The sequence below is a fragment of the Cynocephalus volans genome, chromosome 3 (genome assembly GCF_027409185.1).
Source record: "Cynocephalus volans isolate mCynVol1 chromosome 3, mCynVol1.pri, whole genome shotgun sequence".
Taxonomy (NCBI): Eukaryota; Metazoa; Chordata; class Mammalia; order Dermoptera; family Cynocephalidae; genus Cynocephalus; species Cynocephalus volans.
Window position 1 is genome coordinate 167,962,292 of NC_084462.1, and position 27,459 is coordinate 167,989,750.

The 27,459-nt window shown below is 35.1% G+C and overlaps 1 protein-coding gene across 3 annotated transcripts in view; it reads right to left on the bottom strand.

Annotated features, from left to right (window-relative positions):
- The window catches only part of GALC (galactosylceramidase), a 67,339-nt gene that overhangs the window by 26,690 nt on the left and 13,190 nt on the right, over nt 1–27,459 (bottom strand). For all 3 annotated transcript variants that reach the window (XM_063089144.1, XM_063089143.1, XM_063089145.1), the window contains 7 exons: nt 26,285–26,398; nt 24,170–24,309; nt 15,945–15,983; nt 11,390–11,520; nt 5,131–5,286; nt 1,846–1,970; nt 50–177 (listed from right to left, as the gene is read on the bottom strand). In XM_063089144.1, the coding sequence (XP_062945214.1) occupies nt 50–177; nt 1,846–1,970; nt 5,131–5,286; nt 11,390–11,520; nt 15,945–15,983; nt 24,170–24,309; nt 26,285–26,398 (833 nt within the window). The remainder of the gene's footprint in view (nt 1–49; nt 178–1,845; nt 1,971–5,130; nt 5,287–11,389; nt 11,521–15,944; nt 15,984–24,169; nt 24,310–26,284; nt 26,399–27,459) is intronic.

Consider the following 27,459-nt stretch of genomic DNA (forward strand, 5'->3'; position numbering starts at 1 on the left):
CCAATACTAAAGAAGTGAGTTAATCCAACAGCAACAACAAAAAAATTACCATAGTTTCAACGATGATGGTAAGGTTACCTAAGCCATCAGTCAGAGCTACGTAGCTTCCTCCTTTCTCTAAATGGCCAACTGTCTTCAGGTAATACCAACCTGGTTGAGTAAACTGAGTGGTATGAGCTACAGAAAAGCAGAGAAAGACCCAAATAAGATAAAAATGGTGATAATAGAGTCTCTTAAAAAAAAAAAAAAAAAAGAAAAAAAGCTGTCTACTGATTTGAATCTGACTGAGTCTAACATGCTGTTTTCTATTTTGGAGCAAAATATCTGCCAATCTCATGTTTCAACTTTTAAATAATTAATCTAGGTAAATGGTATAATTGCAGGAAGATTCTTGAAATGATGGGTAAAAATAAACCTGTCAGTTGAAGAATACTGATTAGTCTTCTTTTTCCAAGAGCAAAATAAAATTATCCTCTCCCAAACTTCAGCTGTTTTTAACCTATCCTAAAACTACTACAAAAAAAAGAGGTTAAAAAAGTAAACAGTGCATTTCAGAAACTAAATATGCATTACATTAACTCCTTAAATTATTCATTCAAAAATATGGAAAAATTAAGTTGGACTTATAAATCTTTGTTGGTTAATCTTCAAATGTTGAAATTTCTGGTCACACTATCTAGATGAACTAATGTACTCTTCTAATTTTGTGAATGTCAGGGGTGGGACAGGCACTATTGCTCAGTACATTTTCAGGACCAGCTTTGAAGGTGACCAATCAATATATATGTTGTGGAAGTAAATTTGTTTGAAAAATTAAGTGCCCTCATATCATATGAGTAATATAAAATTTTCAGCATGTGCTCATTTTCTAACTATATGAGAGTCATGATTACACTTTTTCTGAAAATTACCTTTTAACAACACACATCAGTAAATTTAGGGAACAATCTAAAGCCATGATATTTCATATAACTTTTACATTTACTTATTCATTTAATGATTTAATAAATACAAAATTTGTTAATAACCTAATATTTGTTAATCATCTACCTTTGATTTTGTTAGCACACTATTCTAACCAACAAAACTTTATTAATATAAAAGAATAAAATGTCCCCAAGACTAATTTTTATTTTTAATTTTAATTTTTAATTTTACATTTGTAATTATTCAAAAATGTATTTTGATATAATGAAAGGTATTTTTAGACTTCAAAAATAAATGTTCTTTTTTGATGATAAAATAAAATGATTATTTGCAAAAGCATAAAAGGAACATAAATTTAACTATATTTCCCATTCAATTATAACCATTATTTATATTGTAATATACAAATGATAAAAACACAGTTACTCTAAACATATAAATTTTCAAAGTTAATATAATTTATATACAGCATGATATCTTGATTTTTATCAATTGCATTGTATTGTAACCATCCCAAGACTAATTTTAAGACTTTTAGATACTCTTGAGTTGGAACAAACCTTTACAAATACATCATTTCATTAGCAATTATCATAATTTGTAATCATACACTTAGATGTTTACCTATTTGTGCTCCATCATGAGATAACTCTTCCTTTTCCTCTTCCTGTCCTCTTTTCCTTCTCCCCCTCCCCCACTCTTTTCTAAGATCCTGGTCTTAAAATAAGCGAAAATCCAAATTGGAATACAGAAAGTAGTCTAGTTGCCCAAAATATTCTTAAAAAACACTGTGGCAAATCTTGCTTAAAATAGAGACATACACTCAACACGTGCACACACACAGTTTGTACAATCTCTTCTATTGTCTGCTCTGTCTCTTATAGAGGAATTTAGGGCGAGGTGGAATCTGAACCATACCTGATATCCAGAGTGGAGAGTCTACTCCGTAGTGTCCACTCCATGGCTCCTGGGCAGTCATCAAGCCGCATCGCCCATAAGGCAACTGTTCATAATAACTAGCCACCAAATTCCAAGCGATTGTGCTAAAAGATTTGTTTGATAAAAGACAAACACAAAGACAATTTGTGATAAAAATGTAGATGTCTAAAAGCCTGAAGTAAAAAGATCTTATCACAGTTATATAAATATATGTAAGTGATCATAAAATGACCACCCAACACAAGAAAATATAAGTTGCCTAAGTTCACTCACGTTCTGAAAAATCCAGTGTTGGATGCATCTAAATATTTTTAATGGTTAATCACATAATAAAAAAAAAAAATACAATGTAGATGCAACGTACAATTTTTTATTGAACAATGGTATAGCCAGGAGATAAATCATATTCCTACCAGTACCAGCCAGACATGTTGCAAATTAGAGTCCAATACAAATAAAGGCTTTATCCATACCTGCTTTCCTTTCGACAGTCAGCCTTCTTAATGCCCCAGTTTCATGACATAATTTTATGAACTTGGCTCTGAATTGTTCCAAAGTTTTAAAATTGAGAACTCTTAAAGTCAGACTGCCTGAGTTCAAATCATGGTTCTACAACTTAACCTCCCTGGACCTCAGTTTCCTCATCTGTAGAATGAGGATAATAATTGTACCTAGTTCATGTGACTGTTGTGAGGATTAAATGCACTAATGCACAGGAGGAGTATAGACACGGTCTGGAATGTAGTATTGCTGTTATTTTGCTTCATATGCAAGTACTAATTGGATCTGCTGGTCTGCTTTTTGGCCCATTCTTTCAGACAATCAGGCCCTAATAGTCCACAGCAGGTGCTGAACCCTAAGAGAGTGACTCTGCGGTTCTCAGAAAATCCAAAGGCAAAAGATCACCAACCTAATACTGCTATACTTTGGGTTCCTCACAGCTTAAAAAAAAAAAAACAAAAAAACAAAAACAGAGCTTACCCATACAATTTTTTTTTTCTTATTAAGTCCTAATGCATCATAAAAAGACAGACTGGCATTCTTAGCAAATCAAAGCCTTCTAATTCTGTCAACACAAAATAGAAACGATAACCCCAATTTTCAAAAAAACCTTACTACCAATGAACATTATGAGAGTTCTCATCATTTTGCCCACAGTTTGCAAGATGCCTGGTATCCTCTCTGGCTAGTGAAGGAAGAATAAATTGAGAAAAACTTTTTAGAAGGCATTTTGTAAAATATGTACAAAAGCCTTCAAAACCTATATACTTCTGACCCAGACATTCCATTTGTAAGAACATACCCGAAGGAACTAATCCCAGATGTGTACAAAGATAATCATATACAAATTGTTCATTTCAGTTTGTACAAAGCTATTAATTAAAAATAGAAACAACTTCCATTTCTAGGAAGAGAGAAATGTCAACGAGGTATAACATATTTTCTACATCACTGTTTCACAAACTTGTGTGGCATGAGAATCACCTAGGACACTAACTGGACCAACATAGTCCCAGAAGCCCTCCCTGTACGTTCTGATTCAGAAAGTTTGGGGCAGCTGCCAAGGAACCAATTTAAAAAGCATCTCAGATGCTTCTCAAGATGAGGCAAGTTTCAGAAATACTGCTTTATGTAACAGAATATACAAAGGCATTTAAAATGATGAAGTAGAAATATATCTAAATATAAGAGAAAGTTCATAATGCCATGTTAAATGAAAACCAGCTTACTAAATAGATTATGTAGTGTGGTCTCAATTTTGTATTAAAAATGTAAATATAAATAGGAGGACATACACTGAAATTTTTAAGGATGATTATTTCTGGATGGTAAGGTTATGGGTGATTTTATTTCCTTCTTTCTACTTATCTTCAGTTTCTAAATTCTCTGCCATAAACCTACATTATTCTTAATACCAAATTAATTTAAAACCTAACCATCCACGATAAGTATCTTTTCTTTCAAAAAGAGAAAAAAACAAATGCAATATACGAGACTACCTCAAAAAGTCTGTAGAAATATTTACATTACCTTTCAATTCTATTTTTCCACAGACTTTTTGAAGTACCCTGGTATATATATCTCAACTTGCATTAACATCAGAAAAGTATACATATTGGTTTGCTTTCGTTCTATTTATCATCGTTTTAGAAAGCTAATTTGAATCTAATTACAAAGTGTTTTCAAAGCATTTAAGAAATGCTTCCCTTAGAAATAAAACGAGTTGTATTCTCTCTTCAGAACCTCTGTTCTGTAAACAGTTAACAAAAGTTAAGTGATATCACGAGGAATCAATCAAGCGGACTGGGAAGTGGATAGTCCACAAGAAAACTGGCATAGTCTTTTCAAAAAGAAGGAAACTATTCCAGATTTTAAAAAGACTTCAGGTGTGTAACTTCTAAATGTGATACATGGCAGCTGGCCCATGTTAGAGCTGGTTAGGGCATAGCCTTATAACCCCAAGGTTCAGATCCCGGTACTGGCCAACCACCAAAAAATAAATAAATAAATGCAATGCATGGTGCTTGACTAGATCTTCCCTTTTAAAAAAAAGTTATAAATGATATTCAGGGGACACATGGAAAAATCTGAATATAGACTGGATATTAGAAAATTCATTTTTTTAATTTAATTTTATTAAACCATGCGATGAATGTTGTGGCATATCATTTTCTATTATGTGACAATATTGGCTGGCAATGAAATTCTGAATAGCTTTTGCTAGTCTTAATTCTGTATGTTGTTTTTCTGTGGCTGTCTGGTATGGGGATCTGAACCTTTGGACTTGGCATTATCAGCACCACACTGTCCCAAGTGAGCTAAGCATCCAGCGCTTAGAAAATTTAGAAATGGTCTATTGCATGAAAATGATATTGTGATCACTTAGGAGAATATCCTTATGTTTTGAAGTCTCATGGTAAAATATTTAGGGGTGAAGTGTCATGACATAAAGTAATTTATTTTATAATAGTTTATTAAAAATGTCTGTAGCTTTACAAAAATCGTAGAACTGCATGAATTTTACTATATATATAAATAATACCTCAATAAACCTAACAATTTAATATAGACTATATTCAAATGTAGAAAAATACATGGTTATAGATTAGATACAGATGAGATATATGTATAGATGAAGGCAGTAGGACAAAGTGTTTATAATCATTGAATCTAGATTGTAAAAAGTCCATTGTGCTTTTTTCTACCTATTGTGCTTTTTAAAATCTTCATAATAAAAACCCTAAAAGGTTTTTAATAACTTACGAAGTCATATAGCCATTGATATAATTCTGATTCAATATGCGACCCCAGCAGCCTGCACCCACGTCATTATTTAAAGTGCTAAAATCTTCAGAAGCCCAAAGCTTCTTCCCAGTCAACTTTGCATCCTTTACTGTGTGGGTACCAGGATAATGAGACCTGGAAAAGAAACAGTGAGAGCAAATGGGAAAAGGTCAGACTGTGGCATTTATCTATTTTTTGTTCAGTGAATGAAAATACAAGTCCTCTCCAAGAATTTCTATTTTTAAAACAATTGGGCATCTTCCAAGTAGATGACAGACTGAATGTAATCATTTACTTCCCATCCTCTATCTCAAGATGCCCTTAAAATGAAAACAAAGAGAACAAGAGGAGATCAACCTACAACAGCACACAGAATGGGAAGGAAGATCATCAGGGATAAGAAATTTTAATTTATTTCTGGAAACCATAAAATGAATAGAAGTATGTTAATGGATGAAGGCAGCAGAGGAGGCCACAGCCCAGAACAGTCCAAGAGGAGAATGAGGTGAAAACAGGATTCAGACATCCCAGGGGAAGCTAGAGAGCATGGCTCAGTAGGAAGGAAGGAGTAAGGAGGCAGCCAAAAATAAGACTGAGTCTATAAAATAAAGTAATACCCTCTCCCCTGCTCCCACTCCTAGCAGACAGAAAGACAACTCGGCATTTACTCCCAGGCAAAATAAAAAACAAAAACCCCACAGATGATTCTTTCTCGAATAAAAAGAATAAACTACCTTGGGAAAATTAAAAGTTACTACATAAGATCAGCGGTGGTTCTCAACTTGGGTGACTTTTTCCCTCTAAAAGAGATATTTAGCAATATCTGGAGACATTTTTCTCAATTGTCCCACCTGAGGCAGGGGCGATATGCTACTGGCATCTAGTAAACAGAGGCCAGAAATGCTTCTAAACATCCTTCAATGCACAAGACAGACCCCCAAAATAAACAGTTATCCACTGAAAATATCAATAATGCAGAGGTTGAAAAACTGCCCCAGAAAATGAACAACGCCCTCATTCCAGCACTTGAGGGGAGTCAGTCACAGTTGAAGTATAAGTGTATATTTATTATTGCAAGAGTAAAATACTCCATAATAATGATTGTGGAAGCTATTGATTATATGAAAAAAAAAAACAATTAAATTTTAAATGTAAAACAGAAAATAGATTGACAGTTAATAAAATAATAAGAAAGTGCATTAGCTAAATAACTTGGGAATAAGAGCATATACGTTTTTGGTCAACAATTATTTATAAAAAATTTAATAACAATACAAGCAAAATAGTGGAGATTGGATTATATCATAATTCTAATCTTTGTAGTCTGGTGTAGTAGTATTTATAACTTCAAAAGAATGATTATGAAGACCTGTTTTACTTTTTAGTTATTTAAGTCCATTTTAGGTAATGAATCTTCTAAGAAAAAGTTCTACTTGTAAATTCTTTACACCTAGCGGAGATGAATTAGGGCACATCAATATGGCATTCCAGGATTTCATGAAGAAGAAAAGAATATATAATAGAAAACATTAAAAAAAAGTATTTGAGAAAAATAAGATTCCATCAAGATTTTGCCGAGTCACTGAACTCAGCTGAGAAGAGACATCTATTCAGTTTTGCAAATGTACACAGCAAAGACCCCAAGAACAATATAGCACCTACCAGGGTTAAGAAATCATTGTTTTGGCACTAAAATACCCAACTGACTACTAATCTTCTTAATACAATTTTAATAAATATTTACATTTTACATTTATTCTTGTATACCACATCTTCATTCTATGATCCTGATATTCGGCTTTGGTGCCTCAGCCAAATATTAATTTTTAAGACTCATCTAGTTGTCATTCAGCCAAATGTACACTGGGTTTATGTGGTTACAATACACTCATACATTAAAAAAAAAGAAAAGCCTGGAAAGTAATAGGCTATCATGTTACCAATGATCAATAGATGTTAGGATTATGAGTAAATTCTAATTCTATCTTTATAGTTTTCTAGATTTTCCAAATTTTCTATAATGATCATGCATTATTCTTATTTGAAAAAGTATCTCTACTGACATTATAGAAGTAGGTGGTACGTCCTTCATTCAGAAAAAGATGAAACTGTTATTATATCCAAAACCTGAGTGATTCATTAAATGATCTAAGCAAAGAAGGGCAAACTGATACTAAAATCTGTGTTTCTCCCAAAGTCCAGATCTATTGCTAGTTCAACAAAATGTAAAGACTCTTTAATAATATAATTTTTTAAAGTATATAATCAGTTAAAACCTCTATCATTTCACAGCATGATTTTTCCAAACTTCAAATGACAAATAAAATTAAGATCACTGAAAGTAAAACAACCTTACTGTTTATCCCAACGGAGCAAAATATCTGTATTAAAAGAAAATTAGAACTTCTGAACAGGATGGATTATGACAGAAGCCCAGTTTCTGAAACTCCCCAGAATTGCTCCCGAAACCAAACAGACTAACCAGATGAGGAAAAGGAAAAACCTTCAGACAATATCTTCATCAAAACTAGGTGTCAGGGAATCCCCAAGAGCCCACAGCATCAGGACTGGGCAAAATAAGCAGAATATATGTGGAAACTGTAGAAGTAAAAGGCGACCAGCAGGTACTTACCCCAAAGGAGCAGACCCTATCCTAAGTGGCAGCATCAAAGAATGACTCATGAAACTTCACAGGCTTGAAGCTGGGAGTGAATGCCAAAACCAATGAATTCACTGAGATCAAGCACAACACTGTAACAGTTTAAACCAGATTTACCCAGCAGAAATACAATGTGAACCACACGTGTAATTTTAAATTGTCTAGTAACCACATTTTAAAAACCAAAAGGTTCCTACCTCAACAATAAAAATAATTTTTAAAAAAATTAATTCAATTTAATTAGCAAAAGGAAATTAAAAAATTAAATGATATAGTTTGCTTAACCCAATGTAACCCCAAATATTATCATTCAACATGTAATCAATATAAAACAAGTATAAATAACATGTTACTTCTTTTTTATATTAAATCTTCAAAATCTAGTGTGTATTTTATACTTATAACACACCTAAATTCTGACAAGCAACTTTTCAAGTGCTCCACAGACATACATGTCTAATGGCTTATTGGACAATACAAGCTTAAGTCCTCAATAATTTCAGAACTAGGTAGCAAACGATCCCTTTGGGAATAGTAGAGCTTCACCATGAGAATAAGCTTCTTGAAGTAGAATACAAATTGAATAAGGCCGCAACACTTAGAGTAAGGGAAAGAAGACACTCAGGCAGTAAGGAGAATGGGGTCCAATGGAAAGAGACCCCAGAAAGTACTGTAAACACAAAATAAAAATCTGCAGATAGAGCAAGCACAGGCCAAGCACAACACAAATGAGGGAGGGAAGTACATTCTTCCTATGGGGGTGGGAGCTGAAGAATAACTATCTCCTGAACAAAATTCCAATATACCTCAATAGCCAAAAATTGGAAACAATCCAAATGACCATTAACAAAGAGCAGACCAGTAAGTTGTGCTATATTACTACAACAGAATGCTAAGCAATTAAGATGAAAGACATCTACACCTGGCAACGTGTGTTAATCTTACAAATATAATGTTGAACAGAGTAACAGATACTATAAGATGCCATTTAAACAAAGTTTTTAAGCAGGCAAAAGCAGCCTGTGGTGTTAGAAGTCAGCTTTGTAGTTATCTTTAGGGCAAAAATACAGGTTAATGGTTAGAAATATTTCCAAGGAGAAAGATCCTTGATTACTGATAATTTTCTGGGTGGTGGTTACATAGGTACAAGGGTACTTCAAAAAGTTCATGGAAAAATAGAATTAAAAGATAACATGATCCAACCAGTTAGCTTAGCTGGTTAAAGCACAATGTTGTAACACCAAGGTCAAGGGTTCAAATCCCCATACCAGCCAGCCACCAAAAAAAAAAAGATAATATGAATATTTCCATGAACTTTTTCAAGTATCCACATATGCTCACTTTGTGATAATTCACTCAGCCATACTCCTACAATTTGTGCACTTTTATGTAAGTATGGTATGCTATACTTCAATTAAAATTTTAAGGTGACTGGTTGGTTAGCTCAGTTGATTAGATCATGGTGCTGATAACACCAAGGTCCAGGGTTCGATCCCTGCACCAACCAGTTGTCAAAAAGAAAAAAATTTTAAGGAGATGAAATAGATAGATACTAGAGATATGGAAAACTAAAATGAAAGAAATATGGAAAAATTATTTTATAAAAAGAGTAAACATTTTTTTAATTTACATTTTTAGAAGGAACATAAAACAGAATAGACACAATAAGGGAAACAGAGACTAGTAAGAATAAAATTACAGAAAAGCAAACAGAAATAAAGAGATAAAGAAAATTTGAGAGAAATACAAAATATAGGCATATGCAAAGGAGATCCAAGATGTGTAACTGGAGCTTCTAAAAAGAAAACCAAAATAATGGAACAGATTAATTTAACTATAATTAAGTAAACCTTACTGAAATAAGAAAATACTTAAATATAGATATTGAAAGACCTTATACTATGTATATATGGTAATATAAAACTACTCGACTTTTAAGATAAAAATATTCTTTGGACATTTAGGAATTGGGCCGAGGAAAAGAAAATAACTCTGGATTCAGAATTCTCAATAGCAGTATTTTATAAGCAACCAAGGGAATAAATTTTATGATACTCGAGGATTAATAAAAGGATTATATCCAGCCAAATTGTCCTTCAAGTATAAAAGCCATAGCAAAACAGTAATAAACACATACGATACCAAGAAATACTGTTTCCATTAGCACTTTCTGAGTCATCTAATAGATATTAACCTTCTAACACCCAAGAAACTGAGGGACAAACTTCAGCAAAAGACTTGAAGGTGAACATTGAATATGTTTAATGGTTGAGAGAGATGAAAAGAAAGTAATTAAATAGTATATAAATATTACATGCTCTGCTAATGTACAACTAATGTAGCTGACACTAACCAACAAAAGGGGGAAAAGAGGTAAAACGTAAGCTAAGTTTGCAGATTCCCTGCGAGTACAAGTTTATAACTTGTAGCTCATAAATCAAGATGGTAGAAGCTTAAGCTCATGTAAGCGTACAAAGATTAACACTAAGATAATTCTGGTAATTAAAATTCCATGGCAGGAAAGAGAGCAGGAGGAAGAATAAGTTCAAATAATTTTAGTATTGCTTGTAGTAAACCAACAGACAATATCTAAACGAAAAGGAAACTAAGAGTTTTAGTAAAGCAGTTTTTCAATTTCAGCACTTTTGACACTCTAGGCTGAATAACGTTTTGTTATGGGGAAGCTGCCCTGTATTCTAGAGGATGTTTAGAAGTATTCCTGGCCTCCACCCATCAGATGTCAATAGCACCTCCCTTCCTAGCGTGACAAAAATATCTCCAAACATTGCCAAATATCCCTTGGGAGACAAAATTACCCCCAGCTGAGACTCACTGATACAAAGGTATAAATCAGTATAAGTGTAATCAACAGAACCAAAAATAAACCTTGCTAAATAACAAAAGAGACACCTTAAACAAACAAAAAAAAAATCACATAGCAAAGGTTTTGTATTAGTACGTGCATAGTATAAATCATTCAATTAAAAAGGACAATAGGGTAGCACAGAAAGGAAATGTCAGTTTGGCTCGGTAGCAATATACTCTGTCATAAAAAAATAATAATAATGCTACAATCCGAAGAGGTCAAAGCCAGAGGGCTTAAAGGCAGAAACGGAATGAGGAATAGGGACAAAGCTATACTACTAAGGAGACATGACAAAAGTTATAGTCAGTGGTCATACCGAACCATTTACACAAGTGTCCACACATCAACTCCCAGCCACAGGAAACCTGGGAGTGCAGAACTAATTTCACAACACCGCCTTTACAACTTCTAAAATTAAATACCACCTCTGCCCCTTAATTAAACAGGGCTTTGTTTAGATTATCCAAACATCAACATATTTTTTTAAAAGTTACCAATACATTTCATTGTCATAGAAAGATCCCAAGATACTCATACATTTCAAAGAGAAAGGAATGAACTATCAGCTATAGATGCTTTAGTAAAACAAGTACAAGAGAGCTACCTTCTGAGAATGTAATCAAATGGAGAGCAGAAGGCAAAAACAAAGGCATGGTCAACACCCAGAGGAAGCAATAAGAAACTGCTAGTTTTCAAAATAAAATATTCCTTACCCTATAACATCAACCACCTTCAAGAGTTCAGAGTCAAGTAGCATAGCAGCAGAAATAGGCTGCCAGAGATTATCACTCGCTATGATTTTCACTTGCTGAAGACCTTGGTAGTTCAGCATTTTTCTTAACACCTTTTGGTGAGACAAATAAAACACAGAAACTAAGGTTACAAATGAGTTTTTAGCTGTTGAATTACAAGCAACATAGCTAAAGCATCTACAAAAATCAGCATTCTGGACAATAGTTTCAATACTACCTCTCTATAAAAATATGCCTCCTGTGGAAAATAAAAGCATTATCATTAAGACAACCTACTTCCACTTAATGGGAATGTAAAAAGAGGAAAAAAAAAAAAAAAAACAAGGGATAAAAATGTTTTAGAGAGATTTTACATCTGACTTTAACATTATGTTTAACTGCAGAAATTTAGGGGGACAGGGGAGGTGAGTTGGAGCGACAATAAAAATATTCAAACAGTACTATGCAGAAATAACCACTATTATTTAGGTACACTTTCTTCCAGAAATTTTCCTATGCAGATACAATAATAAAATAGGGATCATATAAATGTAACATTTCGTAAAATGCTTTAACCTATCATTTTATTTAAAGTATTTTCCATTATAAAATATTCTGCCATTATTGAAAATAGTAGAGTTCTTACTATTTTGTACCATACTAGAACTAGAAATAAGAAATATTCCATTCTAAGCCTCAAGTCTTTCACACTTACAAACAAGACAGAAAATAAAATCTACCTGTAGGGTTGTCCACCCACAAAAGTTATGTGACAAGCTAAACTCTAACAGAGAATAAGTCAACAAAGCACAAATTGAGCACCTACTCTGGTACTTAGTACTATAAGTACCCATGAGGTACTTACTAGGCCCCATGAGGACTCTAAAAGAAGCAAGAGATGGGAGCCCTCACCCTTAGGTGGCAAGCACTCACAGACACCAGAACTAACAGGGTATGCTAGAAAACTAGAGAGCAGGTAAAGAGCAAAATGTATGGACTGCCTGTATGTAAAACAAGAGTAGAGAAAAGGAGACATCATTTTACCCAGGATCAGGAGGATCAGATTTCATACCTGAGTAATCCTCGATGAATGGATACAAATACTCTCATCACTATACATACCCCCAAGCACTTGAAACTGGCATATAGTAGCAGGTGCTCAATACTATCAGGTGAATTAATTAAGAAAAGAAAGAATGAAGAATTTCACAAGCTCTCTTTTCACATTCTAACTTTTCTGAACTAAGGAAATTTCCAATTAATATGCTCTTTTAGGAGGCAAACAATAAAAGCTCTAATTAAATCCATGGTGTACAGTTGTCCCTTGGTATCTCTTGAGGACTGGTCCAGAATCCCTGGGGATACCAAAACCTGAGGATGCTCAAGTGCCTTATATAAAATGCATATTGGTATACAATCTATGCACATCCTCCCATATGCATCTCTAGATTCCTTATAATACCTAACACAATGCAAATGTTATATAAATAGTTGTTATACTGTACTTTTCTAATTTGTAGTATTTCTATTGTTGTATTGTTATTTTTATTTCAAATATTTTCGATCCATGGTTGGTTGAACGCACATATGCAGAACCCACAGATACAGTAGAGGGCCAACTGCACTTTATAATGAATGGTTTCTTAAAACTGACGTATTATGGTATTTTAGAAAATGTGGTGAGGTAATCCAAGCTCACCTTTCAAACAAGGTCAGGTGAGTCCTTGGGTACCCTGGAAGCAACATAAACAAATCCTTAATAGTAAATAGAGACCAACTCTCAAGATTTAGGATTGAGAATCCTTATCCCTCTGTTAGATCAATCTTGTATTACATCACTGAAGTTCTTTATTCTTACAGAGAGGAGGAAGAGCAACTTAGCCAAATTTGCATTTGTCACTATGGATATATCTAGATTTTCTAATTCTATTCCTAGACAATCACCAGTAAGATTACTTACTTTTTTATAAGGCATATTTGAATAACATTCCAAAATGTACAAGCCTATAAACTGGGATTTATAAATAAGTTTCCATCCCAGAGTCATGAATAGCAGCATTCTTTGAGCAAAATTTAATCTAACATATTTTCAAATGTTTTTGTTGTGGAACTCCTCCCTTCCAAAAAACAAACAAACAAACAAAAAAACTTAGACAGAAGCCCTATTTATAAGATAAATGAAAGAGGAGTTGTTCTGGTTGAATTCAATGAGGGTCCAGAGACTCACACATTCATTACCATCTACTACCTTCAGATCCTGGTCCAGATTTTCCAGACACAACTTAAAAACCCTAAGAATACTACTGAAAACCAGAGTAAATCATAAACATAATGTAAATAGAAAAAAATTAAAGAAGAAATACCTTTGCCATCTTCACATAAATTGTTTGTATTACATTTATTTCTACTCTTAAAAACAAATCCTTATTCTTTCCCGGGGTCATCTTAAGATACTACATGGAATGTACATTCATTAGGATTATCCAATCTGAGTACCTACATTCCTTTGTCACTACTGAACTCTTTACAATAGGCATTTCAACAAAAACACAGATCCCAATAAAATCATGCCACAAAAATAGTAAACCCAATCTAAAAGATTTTATATCCTCAGACATTTTACTGTGGGAAAACTAAAGGTTAGGAGAAAAGGAAACAAAATTTGAACTGTTCAAAACACTGATCATGAGTCTTAGAGCAACAACTAGTCTTTCAAATCAGGTAAATGAAATCAGAATGCATTGGAGTCAGCAAAAGACTTTTACCACCTCAATCCCAGATCATTAGTATAAAAGAAAAAAGACACCAGATTCTAATACTTGTAATGCTTCCCTCAAATAAAATAAACACAATTAGAGAGACATACGTACAATCACAAGAAAATAAAGCATAAGCTCTGAAATGTCAAATTTGGGTAGATAAAAAGTTTATCACTTTTCACTATGAAGACCCTGTAGTGACACCATCCACCTGATTATGGGGTTATATGCTACAATGCACTCACTGGACTTCTGCTCTGTCCTCTTGCTGCTCTCATCAGACCTACGCTAACAGTCATGACTTCCCACTGATAACCCCTGTGCTTCAGTCTTATACTAACTTCACCGCCCCACCTCCCAAACCCATCCTGCCCACAACCACACCCCCAGTACTCTCCTGGTAAAGCCTGCAGCCTGGAACAGACCTTGAGTTACTTGACTCTGGCTGCAGTGGATCCTCTTCAATCTATGCTCTTCCCCACACACACAACCACAGTTTAGTTAAAATGTGCAATTACTCCAACGAACACATTAGCTTACTGACTGGGATCAGTTCCCTATTTTTCCCCCCTTGTTTAATCCATCCTACATGACTTGCTTTTTCCTCAAATCCCTTTACCTCTCAGTCTTTACTTTCTTGCAAGGGCCACACCCCTGCCTTAGCAACCTGGGGAGTTTCTATCTGTCGCTTCTTGAAGATTCCAACTCCATGTCACCTCCTCTAACAGACATCCCTAATCAACCAAGGCAAAGGTGTCATCTCCTCTGTGTGCCTTCTGAGAACTCAGTATGTACATCATTCTGTTAGAGAAATTATAACTGATGTGTTAGTTGTTCACATCTGACTCTATACCCCCAATATGAACTTCTTTGGGGGCAGAAACAGTACATTCTACCCTTGTATTCCAACTATGTGCACAAAGCCTGACAAACTAGGTGTTGAGTAAATACTTGCTGACTGACTGAATGAATAAATGAAAGATATTTATTGAATATTATCTGCTTAAAAACATAAAACACTCAATTTTAAAAGATTTGTTTAAAAGCTGAAACAAAATGTACACACAAAATTATATTTCTTGGGAAAAAAAATGAAACAAGACAAATAGAACTGAAAAGTAGACTAGAGAATAGTTCTCTCTGAGAAGTAAAACTGTCATTTGATTTCCAATGACAAAAGGAGTTGTTATTCTCAGTTTCTCCCTTCCTGAAAAATAGCAATAATAATAATTACCCCATAGTGGAAGCTGTGATAATTAAATGGAGATAAATATTTAGGGAAAGTGGCTCAAAAATAATATGATTTGCAAATGTTAGTTGCTACCTCTTTGCTAATCACCAAGAGAAGAGTGTTATATAACACACTCTGATATGCATTCCAGAGAAAACAAGAACAAGAATATGTGCTATAAACTTTGGCATAAGACAATGAAAATAAAAAGCTACATCTCTTGAACTTTTCAAATTCTAAAATGATAAAATTGTTTTTATAATAATTCCAAAACTAATGAATTTTAAAATAAGAAAATTCAACACATCTCTCAGACGAAGGCAATTCAGGGCTTACTGAGAATTTCATATGCTTTAATACAAGGAATATAAACATTATTAAGATTTTATTTGAATTTCATGTCGCAACTAGCAAAATAAGTAACTGTGCTATAAGAAACATAATGTTTCTACTACAAATTTCCTATTAACTTCCTACTAATTTCTGTGTGGAACCATAAGGAATTATTCACTAATAATGTGAAAGTAGGTATTATAGTTATACAGACCTTTATATAATCGCTATCATATGACCTCTCATTCCATATCTGAAAAACAAAAATTCAAAAAAGCTTGGGTTAAAAGTTTTTAAATGTCAAAAAAGTAGGCATTATCATTAAGATGCCTCTTCTCCCATCATCTTTCATATTATTTGATAAGCCATTTTTCTTACCTTATGAACTATCCTACTACAGAATTTATAGATATTCATAAGGCAAAATAACTTTTTAAAAAGAAATATTTTAACAAAAACCTTAAAATACTTGGTGGAGTTTTCTTTTATCATTACATAATAGAAACATTTTTGTGGCCCTTTACCAATTCCTCCCTCACACCCCTCCCCTCCCCCTTTCCTGCCTCTGGTGGTCTCAGTTCCATTCCCTCTTTTTGAAAGTTCAGGAATTGTGATTGTTGTATCTTTCTTTCTTTTGCTTTTGGGTTTTTGTTTTTGTTTTTGTTTTTTCCAGCTCCCACTTAGGACTGAGGATGTGTGGTATTTCTCTTTTTATACCTGGCTTTTTTCACTTAACATAGTTTTCCCTAAGTTCACCCATGTTGCTGCAAATAGCAGAATTTCATTCCTTCTTATGGCGTAGTAGTGTTCCATTGTGCATATATATCACATTTTCCTTATCCAGTCATCCATCAAGGGACATTTAAGTTGGTTCCAACTCTTAGCCATTGTAAATAGAGCTGCAATAAACATGGGAGTGCAGGTATCCCTTTAACATGATGATTTCCATTCCTTTGGGTATATACCCAGCAGCAGGACTGTTGGATCATATGGCAGTACTATCTGTAGTAGTTTGAGGAAGCCCCGTACTGTTTCCCATAATGGCTGCACTAATTTACAGTCCCACGAGCAGTGCAGGAGTTTCCCCATTCTCCGCATCCTCGCCAGAATTTATTATCTGTCTTTCTGATAATGGCCAGTCTAACTGGCATGAGATGGTATCTCAGTGTGTTTTGATTTGCATTTCCCTGATGCTTAATGATGTTGAACATTTTTTCATGTGTCTGTTCATGATTCGTAATCTTCCTTTGAGAAATGCCTATTCAGCTCCTTTTGTCCATTTTTTAACTGAGTTACTCGTTTTTTTCCTATTAAGTTGTTTGACTTCCTTGTATATTCTGAATATTAACCCCTTAGATGCATAGTTTGTGAATATTTTCTACCATTCCATAGACTGTCTTTTCACTCTGTTAAGTTTCTTTTGCTGTGCAGAAGCTTTTTAGTTTGACATAATTCCATTTGTTTATTTCTTCTTTTGTTGCTTTTTGTGTGTGTGTGTGCTTTTAAGGTCTTCTTCATAAAGTCTTTGCCCAGTCCTTCCTAAAGTGTTTCCTCTATGTTTTATTTTAATAGTTTTATAGGTTTTGGGTCTTATATATGTGCTTAACCCATCCTGAGTTGATTTTGGTATTTGGTAAGAAGTACAGGTCTAGTTCCATTCTTCTACATGTGGATGTCCAGTTTCCCCAGCACCACTTAGTGAAGAGGCAGTCCTCTCCCCAACCTATGCTCCTGCTGTCCTTCTCAAATGTCAGTTGGCTGTAAGTATGTGTGTTGATTTCTGGGTTCTCTTTTCTGTTCCATGGGTCTGAGTGTCTGTTTTTATGCCAGTACCATGCTGTTTTGGTTACTATAGCTTTGTAAGTACAATTTGAAGTCAGGTAGTGTTATGCCTGTGACTTTTTTTGTTGTTGTTATTCAGGATTTCTTTGGCTATTGGGGGGGTCTCTTTGTTGTTCCATATGAATGTTAGGATTGTTTTTTCTATTTCTGTGAAAAATGGTATTGGCATTTTCATGGGGATTGCCTTGAATCTGTAGATCACTTTGAGCAGTATGGACATTTTCACAATGTTAATTCTTCCAGTCCAAGAGCATGGAGTGTCTTTCCACCTTTTCATGTCCTCTTTAACTTCTTTCAGCAGAGGCTGAAGCTGTCATTATAGAGATCTTTCACCTCCTTGGTTAAATTGACTCCTAGGTATGTTATTTTTTAGTGACTATTGTAAACGGACTTTCATGATTTCTTTTTCTCCTAGTTCATTATTGGAGTATAAAAATGCTACTGATTTTTGCGTATTGATTTTTTCCTCCTGCAACTTTAATGAAATCACTTATCAGCTCTAAGAATTTTTTTTGGGGGGGTAGAGACTTTAGGTTTTCCTAAATATAGGGTCATGTCATCTGCAAACAGGGACAGTTTGACTTCATTTTTCCAATCTGGGTGTCCTTCATTTCTTTCACTTGCCTGATTGATCAATATTATGTTAAACAGGAACAGTGAGAGTGGTCAGCTTTGTCTTGTTCCGGATATTGGTGGTGGGTTTATCACACATAGTTTTTACTGTGTTGAGATACTTTCCTTCTATACCTAATTTGCTGAGTCTTTAGCATGAACAGATGTTGAATCTTATCAAATGCTTTTTCGGCATCTATTGAGATAATCACATGGGTTTTCTCCTTGATTTTTATTGACTTGTGAATGTGAACCATCCTTGCATCCCTTGGATGAATCCCACTTGATCTTGGTGTATAAATCTTTCGATGTGTTACTATAGTCTCATTCCTCATATTTTGATGAGGAGTTTTGCATCTATGTTCATCAGATATTTTGGTCTATAGTTCTTTGTTGTTGTATCTTCATGTGGTTTTGGTATAAGGGTGATGCTGGCCTCATAGAAGGACTTTGGGAGAATGGACTCTGTTCCAATTTTTAGTAACAGTTTGAAGAAATTGATATTAATTCCTCTTTAAAGGTTTGGTAGAGTTCAGCAGTAAAGCCATCCAGTCCTGGGCTTTTCTCTTTTGGGAGACTGCTGATTACTGCTTCAGTCTCATTGCTTGCTATTGGTCTGTTCAGGTTTTCTATTTCCTCTTGGTTCAGTCTTGGTATTTGTATGTGTCCAAAAACTTACCCATTTCCTCAAGGTTTTCAAATTTCTTGGTGTACAGTAGTTTATAACAGTCTCTAATGACTCTTTGTATTTCTGCAGTATTGGTTCTAGTGTGCCCTTTTTCATTTCTGATTTTTGTTATCTGGGTCTTCTCTCTTCTTTTTTTAGTTAAGTTAGCTAATGGCTTGTCTATTTTATCTTCTCAAAAAAACCTTTTTGTTTCATTGATCTTTTGTATCACTTTTTGGGTCTCTATTCTATTTCATTTAGCTCTGCTCTGATCTTCATTATTTCTTTCTGTCTACTAATTCTGGAATTGGATTGTTCTTGTTTTTCTAGTTCTTTGAGGTATAACATTAGGTTGTTTATATGAAATCTTTCTATTCTTTTGATGTAAGTGTTTATTGCAATGAACTTCCCTCTTAATGCTGTCTTTGCAGTATCCCAAAGGTTTTGGTATGATGTGCCTTTATTTTTGCTAATTTCAAGATCTTTTTTGATTTTCTGTTTAATTTCTTCCACCACCAATAGGTCGTTCAGGAGAGTTTTATTTAATTTCCATGTATATACATAGTTCCCAGAGTTTTGCTTGTTATTCATTTCTAGTTTTAATCTATTGTGGTCTGAAAAGATACTTGAAATGATTTCAATCTTTTAAATTTGTTGAGACTTGATTTGTGACCTAAATGTGGTCTATCCCGGAGAATGTTCCATATGCTGATGAGAAGAATATACATTCAGTAGTTGCTGGATAAAACATTCTGTAGATTTCTGCCAGGTCCAATTGGTCTAAGATATAGTTTAAATTCTGTGTTTCTCTATTCATTTGTTGTGTAGATATGTCCAGTGTTGAGAGAGGGATAGTCAGGTCCCCTACTATTATAAATTAGCATCCATCTCCTTCTTTAGGCCTAATTTGTGTTTGCTTTATATATCTGGGTGTTCTGGTGCTGGGTGCACATATATTTATGATTGTAATGTCTTCTAGCTGGATAGATCCATTTATCATTATAAAATGGCCTTCTTTGTATCATTTTACGGTTTGGGATTTAAACTGTTTTTTTATCTAATATGAGAACAGCTAGTCCTGCTCATTTTGGGTTTCCATTTGAGTGGTATATGTTTTTCCATCCCTTCATATTAGTCTGTGTGTCTCTTTACAGGTGAGTTGAGTCTCTTGAAAACAGCATAGCGTTGGGTCTACATTTTTAATCCAATCAGTCAGTCCGTATCTTTTGAGTGGGGAGTTTAATCCATTTACACTTAGGTTTGTTATTGAAAGGTATTGTCTTACTCCTGGCATTTTATTAATTTTCATTTGGATGCTTTAATTATCTTTTGTTCCTTTCTTCCTCTTCTGTTTGTCTTTGATGTTTGTTGTTTTTCTGAGGTGGTAAGACTTAGTTTCTTTCTCTTTCTACTTTGCATTTTTGTTCTACCAGTGGGTTTTGTTCTTTCTTGTGTATTCACAGTAGTGATTATAATTTTTCAATTTCTAGATGCAGGACTCCCTTGAAGATTCACTGCAGGGCTGGTTGTGTGGTGATGAACTCCTGTAGTTTTTGTTTATCTGGAAAATACACTATTTCTTCCTCATTTCTGAAGGATAGGCCTTGCTGGGTATATTATATTTGGCTGATAGGTTTTTTTCTTTTAGTATTTTGAATATGTCATCCCATTTTCTTCTGGCCTGTAGAGTTTCTGTTGAGAAGTCTGCTGTTATCCCAATAGGGGCTCCCTTATAGGTGACTTGACGCTTTTCTCTTGCTACTTTTAGGATTTTCCCTTTGTCTTTGAGTTTTACCAGTTTGACTATAACGTGTCCTAGAGAGGATCTTTTTGGATTGAATCTGTTTGGGAATCTTTGGGCCCCCTAGAGCTGAAGGTCCATGTCTCTCCCTATACCTGGGAAGCTTTCCTTTACTATTTCATTGAATAGGTTATCAATGCCTTTCCTTTCTCCTCCCTTTCTGGAACACCCATGATTCAAATATTAGTGCACTTAAGGTTGTCTGTTAGTTCTCTTAGATTTTCTTCACTTTCATTCTTTTGAATTCTTTTTTCCTTTTTTTTGTCCGCCTGGGTTATTTTAAAGAGGCTATTTTGAAGATGAGAAATTCTTTCTTCTGCTTGTTCTAGCCTGCTGCTTAAGCTATCAGTTGTGTTTTTTATTTTGTTGAGTGAATCTTTCAGTTCCACGAGTTCTGCTACATTCTTTTTTTTTTTTTTTTTTTTTGTCTTTCTCGTGACCGGCACTCAGCCAGTGAGTGCACCGGCCATTCCTATATAGGATCCGAACCCGCGGTGGGAGCGTCGCCACACTCCCAGTGCCGCACCCTCCCAAGTGCGCCACGGACTCGGCCCATGCTACATTCTTTTTTAAGGTATTACTCTCTCTGTAAATTTTCTCCTTCATGCCCTGGATTTTTTTTTCTCATTTCATTATGTTGTCTGGCTGAATCTTCTCATATCTCATTGAGTTTCCTTAAAATTGTTACTCAAAATTCCTTTTCTGTCATTTCAAGGGTTTCCTGCTCTATAGCATCTGATATTTGAGAATTACTATATTCTTTTGATGGTGTCATATTTTCTTGGTTTTTCATATTTCTAGTACCTCTATGTTGATGTCTGGTCATCTGATAGAGCAGTTGCTTCTGTTATTCTGAAGTGGGCTTTGAAGAGACAAACATCCTCTTCTTTTTTCAGTTTCCACCGGTGACTCTCCTTGTGTCAGTGCAGTCAAGTGGGAGGCAGGCCGCCTGCAAGGTGGCTGTGGCTACTACCATGGGGGTGAGCCACCCTTGTGGCAGCAATGGCTGTGGCAGTGGTTGTGGTGGACCATCCAGGCAGAAGTGATGTTTTCATTGTGCTCCTGCCTTCTGCCAGTCAGAAGGGTGCTTCCCACGGCTTCTGCCTGGACCCCATGCATGCTCCTGCCTTCTGCCAGGCAGTGGGGGCTTCCCATGGCTCCTGCCTAAGACTCTGTGCTTGCTCCTGCCTTTTGATTGGCAGTGGGGTCTGTCCATGGCTCCTGACTAGGACCCCGTGCATGCTCCTACCTTCTGCTGGGCAGTGGAAGCTGCTAACGGATCCTGCGCTGGTGGATATTTTTCAAAAAGTCATTTATTCTGGAGATTTCCAAAAATGGAATGTTCATTCATTCATTCATTCAACAAATACTGACAGTGCAATGTGTGCCAGAGACTATACTATACTAGGCACTGGAGAACTAACAAACATGTGGGTTGTTATAATAATTTAGAAAAAATCCCTACAGGCACACCTGTAGGGAAAGCCAAGTATTAATAAGTACACTGTCTAAAAGGAATTTTTTTAAACACACACAGAAAATCACAATGATGTGCTGGGTCACAAAAGCGAACTCTTAATGGGGATAGATAAAAGGAATATACAAAAATCTCTTAGGTTTAAAATCATGAAGCATGGGGTTTTAGAATTGAGAGCTTATACAACTTTCACTTGGTAGTTGATAAAACTGCCAATAACAGAGATGAGCCTAGAGTCCAGGTGCTATAATTCTTTTTACTCCAATGATACAGGAAAGAGTTTCCTGCAAACAAGCTCCTCATCACAACACGTGATTATCAAGAGTCTATAAGAGAAGTGAATCACCCATTATTTCTTAGAAACATTTCCTAAATGTGACTGTACCATAATAGAAAGCTATTTGAGCTAGACTCAAAACTATGTTTAGTCTCATTATGGGTTAAAAATGCCCTGACATTTAAGAAAGGTCTCAAATACAAACTAATTATAATTATAATCTGGGAAAGGATCACAAAACCAAGTACATTCTTTTCTGGCTTCCTACAGGCCTTGGTTCATATTCATGTCCTGTATCATCCTGTGTCTACCTCTCTCACTGAACTCCTCAAGAGCTTCTTAATCTTGGTATCCTTACAGCATTATAGTCACAGTTCCTGCAACACAGTAGGAGCTCAATAATTGCTTGCTGATAATCTAAGTCATGACTGCATAAAAACTTTTAAATATCAGTTTTGACAGATGGCATATGAATAAGCAAATGTTCATGGACATCTACTATGTATATGTGTAGGGCTCTGTGGGATACAGTGCAGTCTGAGCCATGTGTCCAGGCTGCCAACAGACCAGCTGGAAAGAAATGATATACTGTTTTACACTTTTTAAGTCATTAAAAGGTGTTAAATAACAGTTTAGGACAGGGGGAGGCAGCTTTCAGCCAGCCTGCCAAATGTGGTCCACAACATGTATTTTTACAGCCTGAGAGCTAAAAATGGTTTTCAGTTTTAAATGGTTACATTTTAAATGGTTACACTCCTATAATTACCTAGAAAATCCATAACTGCCTTTTGACACACAAACCCAAAAATATTTATGCTCTGGCCCTTTAAGAAAAAGTTTTGTCAATCCCTGGTTTAAGACAATAGAAGACTCATAGAATAAAATAAGAATAATGTTAAATAAAAATTATAAGAGGCCATTGTTTTGGACTAAGTTCGTGCACTAGGCCCCATTGAACAAACTAAAAATCAAAATGGAGTCACCCCTGCTAAGTTCCAAGTCACTTAGGTTGTAGTCTGACCTGAGAAATCAGGATAGAGAGATACAGCCAATTTCCCTGAACAGGCTAGTTTAATTCTTCAATAGGTATGATAATGAAGTTCCCTCTGCTTTAATCCTTACACAAAAGAGACAGTCTGAAGTAACCTGATGCTAACTAGTCAGTTATTTTTCTCTCTTTCTGTCTTCCTGTTCCCACCTTACAAGAAAAGTAACTTTGAAATGACCAATCTGCTTTTTATTCTTTGTTTCTGCTTTCTTCAGCCCTTTTCTGTCTATAAAACCAACCTCCTCTGCTCAGCTCAGTGGAACACTTATTCTATCTTATGGAATGATATGTTGCCCACTTCTAGAATCGCAATAAAGCCAATTGAGATCTTTAACTAAATTTATTATAATTTTGTTCGCTGACAATAATCATTAAACTGTATTGGAAATATAGCATTGTAAAACTAGAGACACTATGGGAAGCTTTATAAAAGAAGAATGAGAGTTGGGCTGGTACCAAAAAAATAACGAACAATAAAAAACAAAGTTCAAAGAAGGTACACGCTTAGCACAATTTTTAAAAGTGGAAAGAATTTGGATGGGCAACAGAAGGAATGAAAGATCACATGTAGTTAATTTGTGTTACCAGGCACCAACAGAACAAGTTAGTTCTCATGACATAAAATGGTAACTCAACAGTGCCATAGAATCAGATTACATTAAAAAATTATAAATAAATGTCCAAAAATGAATCATATTTCAAATATATTACTAACCCCAATATAATCGATGTCCAAATCGTGATAACGCTTGGCACCCACAATCCAAGTCACAACATAGTAGGCAGTCAGCTGAAGATTTACATAAGGCCAGTTGAAACCTTTTCCCAGCCATCCAGGGAATGACCATGGCAATCCTGCAGAGAGAAAGGAAGCGACAAAGACGGAGTGGGTATGACAGTGCTGGCACTATTGAAAACAAAACAAAAGAAACAAAACAAAAAAAGCCACTCAGCAGCCAAAAAAAAGTCAAAATAGATCTGCCTGAAAGAAAGATTATATATCACACACAAATTCCTGAAATGCCTTTTATCTATGGACACTGTAATTCCTTATTGATCCCTAAAGTCAGGTCCCATAATTCAAAATGTTCTTTCAAGAAAACAACAAAATAAAAACATAAAACAAACACCCCTCTCTAAGATATTTACCAATAGAAAGAAATGTACCATACATTTTAACTTAACATCTCCACCATCTGTTGGGATATTTAATATTCAATTTCTCTTCTCTGAGACCAAATTAAAGAATTCTGAAAGGTTTATGCTAATCTACTCCTACGATGTAAGTATAACAAATTTCTCATTCACTAGTACATCTTATTACTATTCAAGGCTAATTAAAATATTAAGCAATCAAATTTAGCAAAACTAGTTTGTCCTTATATAAATATAAATGCCAATGACTTAAAATATACCTTTGTTAAATGATATAATTAAATAAGTTCATATTCTTCCAATAACCCTGATTATGCTTTTTAAGTAATAAAAAGAGTAGAAAAGCACTAGTTACAATTCTAAATCCTAATTCTATTACTGATATATTAAAATAATCTCAACAGTTAAGTTCTGTAGCTGTTAAATATATCACCAATCTAGTTCCCCACTGAAAAAATCAAAATCAAAATGAGAAAATGCTTATTTTTCTAAAATTGAGAGGAATCCCAAAATGTATTACACAAGAAATGTGACATTACAATAATGAAACATTTGAAAACAATGAAATGCTAAACACAATCTGAAGGCTCACCATGTGTAAGTCTTTGTTAGGATATGGTTTAGAATGCCAGATTTTCTACATTTAAATCAGGTCTGACTATGAAAGCAGCCCAGTGGGTGAGTCTGTGCTGAATTCAGTGATGCTTTTACTGCTCAAAACATTTCTGGAATCTCTTTTAAAAGTCCATTTAGAGATAATATACTCACTCCTCATTTTTTTTTTAATTTCAAAAATATTACTCTTACCTTTAATTTGATTGCTGAGAAAATTTTTAAAATAACTTGAAATCGAGTTGTTAAAATGGACCATCAATTTCACTTAGCCTGAATGTAAGCCTGTTTCAAAAAATCAAATTCATTTCAAATGATGAAAGTATCCCACCACTCTGGATGTTTGAAATATTTCACAGGCTCTGTATTCATTGCTACAGAACTTTAAAATGAATATAGTCCCATTTGAGCAATTATCCTGCTACTAGAACCTAAGCCCCAGAGGGCGGGAATTGGGGACTGGACTGTTCAGTATCCTTGGTCCCTGGAACAGTGACCAGCACATCACTGAGGTTCAAAAACAAACAAAAAACACTTTTGTACATACCTCTTTTAAAAATGGGGTCTACTACTCCATGTAACATATAATGTTGTAACTACTTGGCATGTCTCATAGCATGTAATATTCAATTTGGTAAATAGTATTACCCTTTTACAAATATTGATGAGAGATTTTGTAGAGAAAAGTACCTTAGCATCACAGGAAATTTTTTTTTAAAAGAAAAAAAGAAAGAAAGAAAGAATGGAATTAGGTTCTAAACCTGATTTTGCCATTTACTGTCTTTTGACCTTAGGTCAGTGTCATAACCTCTCTAAGCCTTCACTGCTTCTTTTGCAAAATGGGAAGAGAAATGCCCCTACACCAGAGGTATAATAAAGATCTGACAAAACATTCAAGGGCAAAAAACAGATCATGCCTGGCACATGCTTTGCTGCTGGTGGCATACTGGTAGCATTAACGACATTAGTACTTCAGTATTAAGAGAGGCTCCACCAATGTGAGTTAGAAGTTAAAAGTTAAAGGAAAAGAGAATATAGAAGCATTGCAAATTTCACTTCCTACCAATAAGTATAATATCAGGGTTCCTCTTCTTTACTTCCTTCATTAACCACCACTCATATCCTCGAAAATAATCCTCATCTAGCACATAGTGCATGTGGGAGGGTTCAGTGCCATCTGAATAGAAGACAGCAAAAGAAGAAAATGATCCATGAATGATGCTTCCTAGAGCCACTCCCTCCTACACACACACACTTCACAAAAGTAGTACTCAAGTTCCAATCTTGGAGTTGGGCAAATACAAATAATCTTATATAACTGAGGATAGATGATCAAAGCATATAATTTCCCCTTTTTCATTTTACTAAGCACTGTAAAGTTCTTAAATAATAAAAGCACAACTTCCTATCACAAGCAGTATTAAGAAAATTTTTATCACCTTATATAACTGAAAATTCCTAGTAGTGCATTCTGCAGGGCTCTGGATCTCCCTGACGTTTTCAAATCCCCATGTCCAACTGTAAATTCACATTACCTCAACTACAAGCTTCTCAATTCTGGATGTGAATCACAGGACTCCTGAGCCCCAATTCTCATACCCTACACCTTGAGAATATAACATATCTTCATTTAGCAAGAGTTTCAAGAAAAAAAGGAGTGAGTACACATCCCCTGTTGGGAAAATATAGGAAAAATGGTCAGGGCCCCTCAGATGTTCAGAATCTTGCCAAGCATTTGATGTAAACGGGCATATGCGCTCAGGTATTCCTTGGTTATCGTCTAGTGTAATTGCGCATGTGCACCCAGGTGTCCTAGGTTATGGACTTAAGTATAAGGATGAGTGACCCTGATCCATGGCACCTCTCATCCCCAGGATGTCCCCCCGTGGGGGAGGGGCCTGGAGAGGCCACTACTGCTGCTGGAGGCCTGCTGCTGCTGCTAGTGCTTCCAAGACCCTCTGCAAGGCCACGGCCACTGCCAGCCTTGTAAGTTGCTGCAGCTGAGGAAGCTGAGGACTGAACTCATGTTATCTGCCAACAGCTCCTGGAATCTTTCCCAATTACCTAGCATAGACCTGCATGTGAGGGGTCTGGGGACCCAGACTATACAGTGGGTTTGGAGGGACTGAGCCCTAGCTCTGACAATATAAATGGAAACTTAGTATAACTAAAATAATAACTAAAATAACAAAAACATTTTGGCTTTAGTTATTATTTGCCTTACTTTACATCCCCACC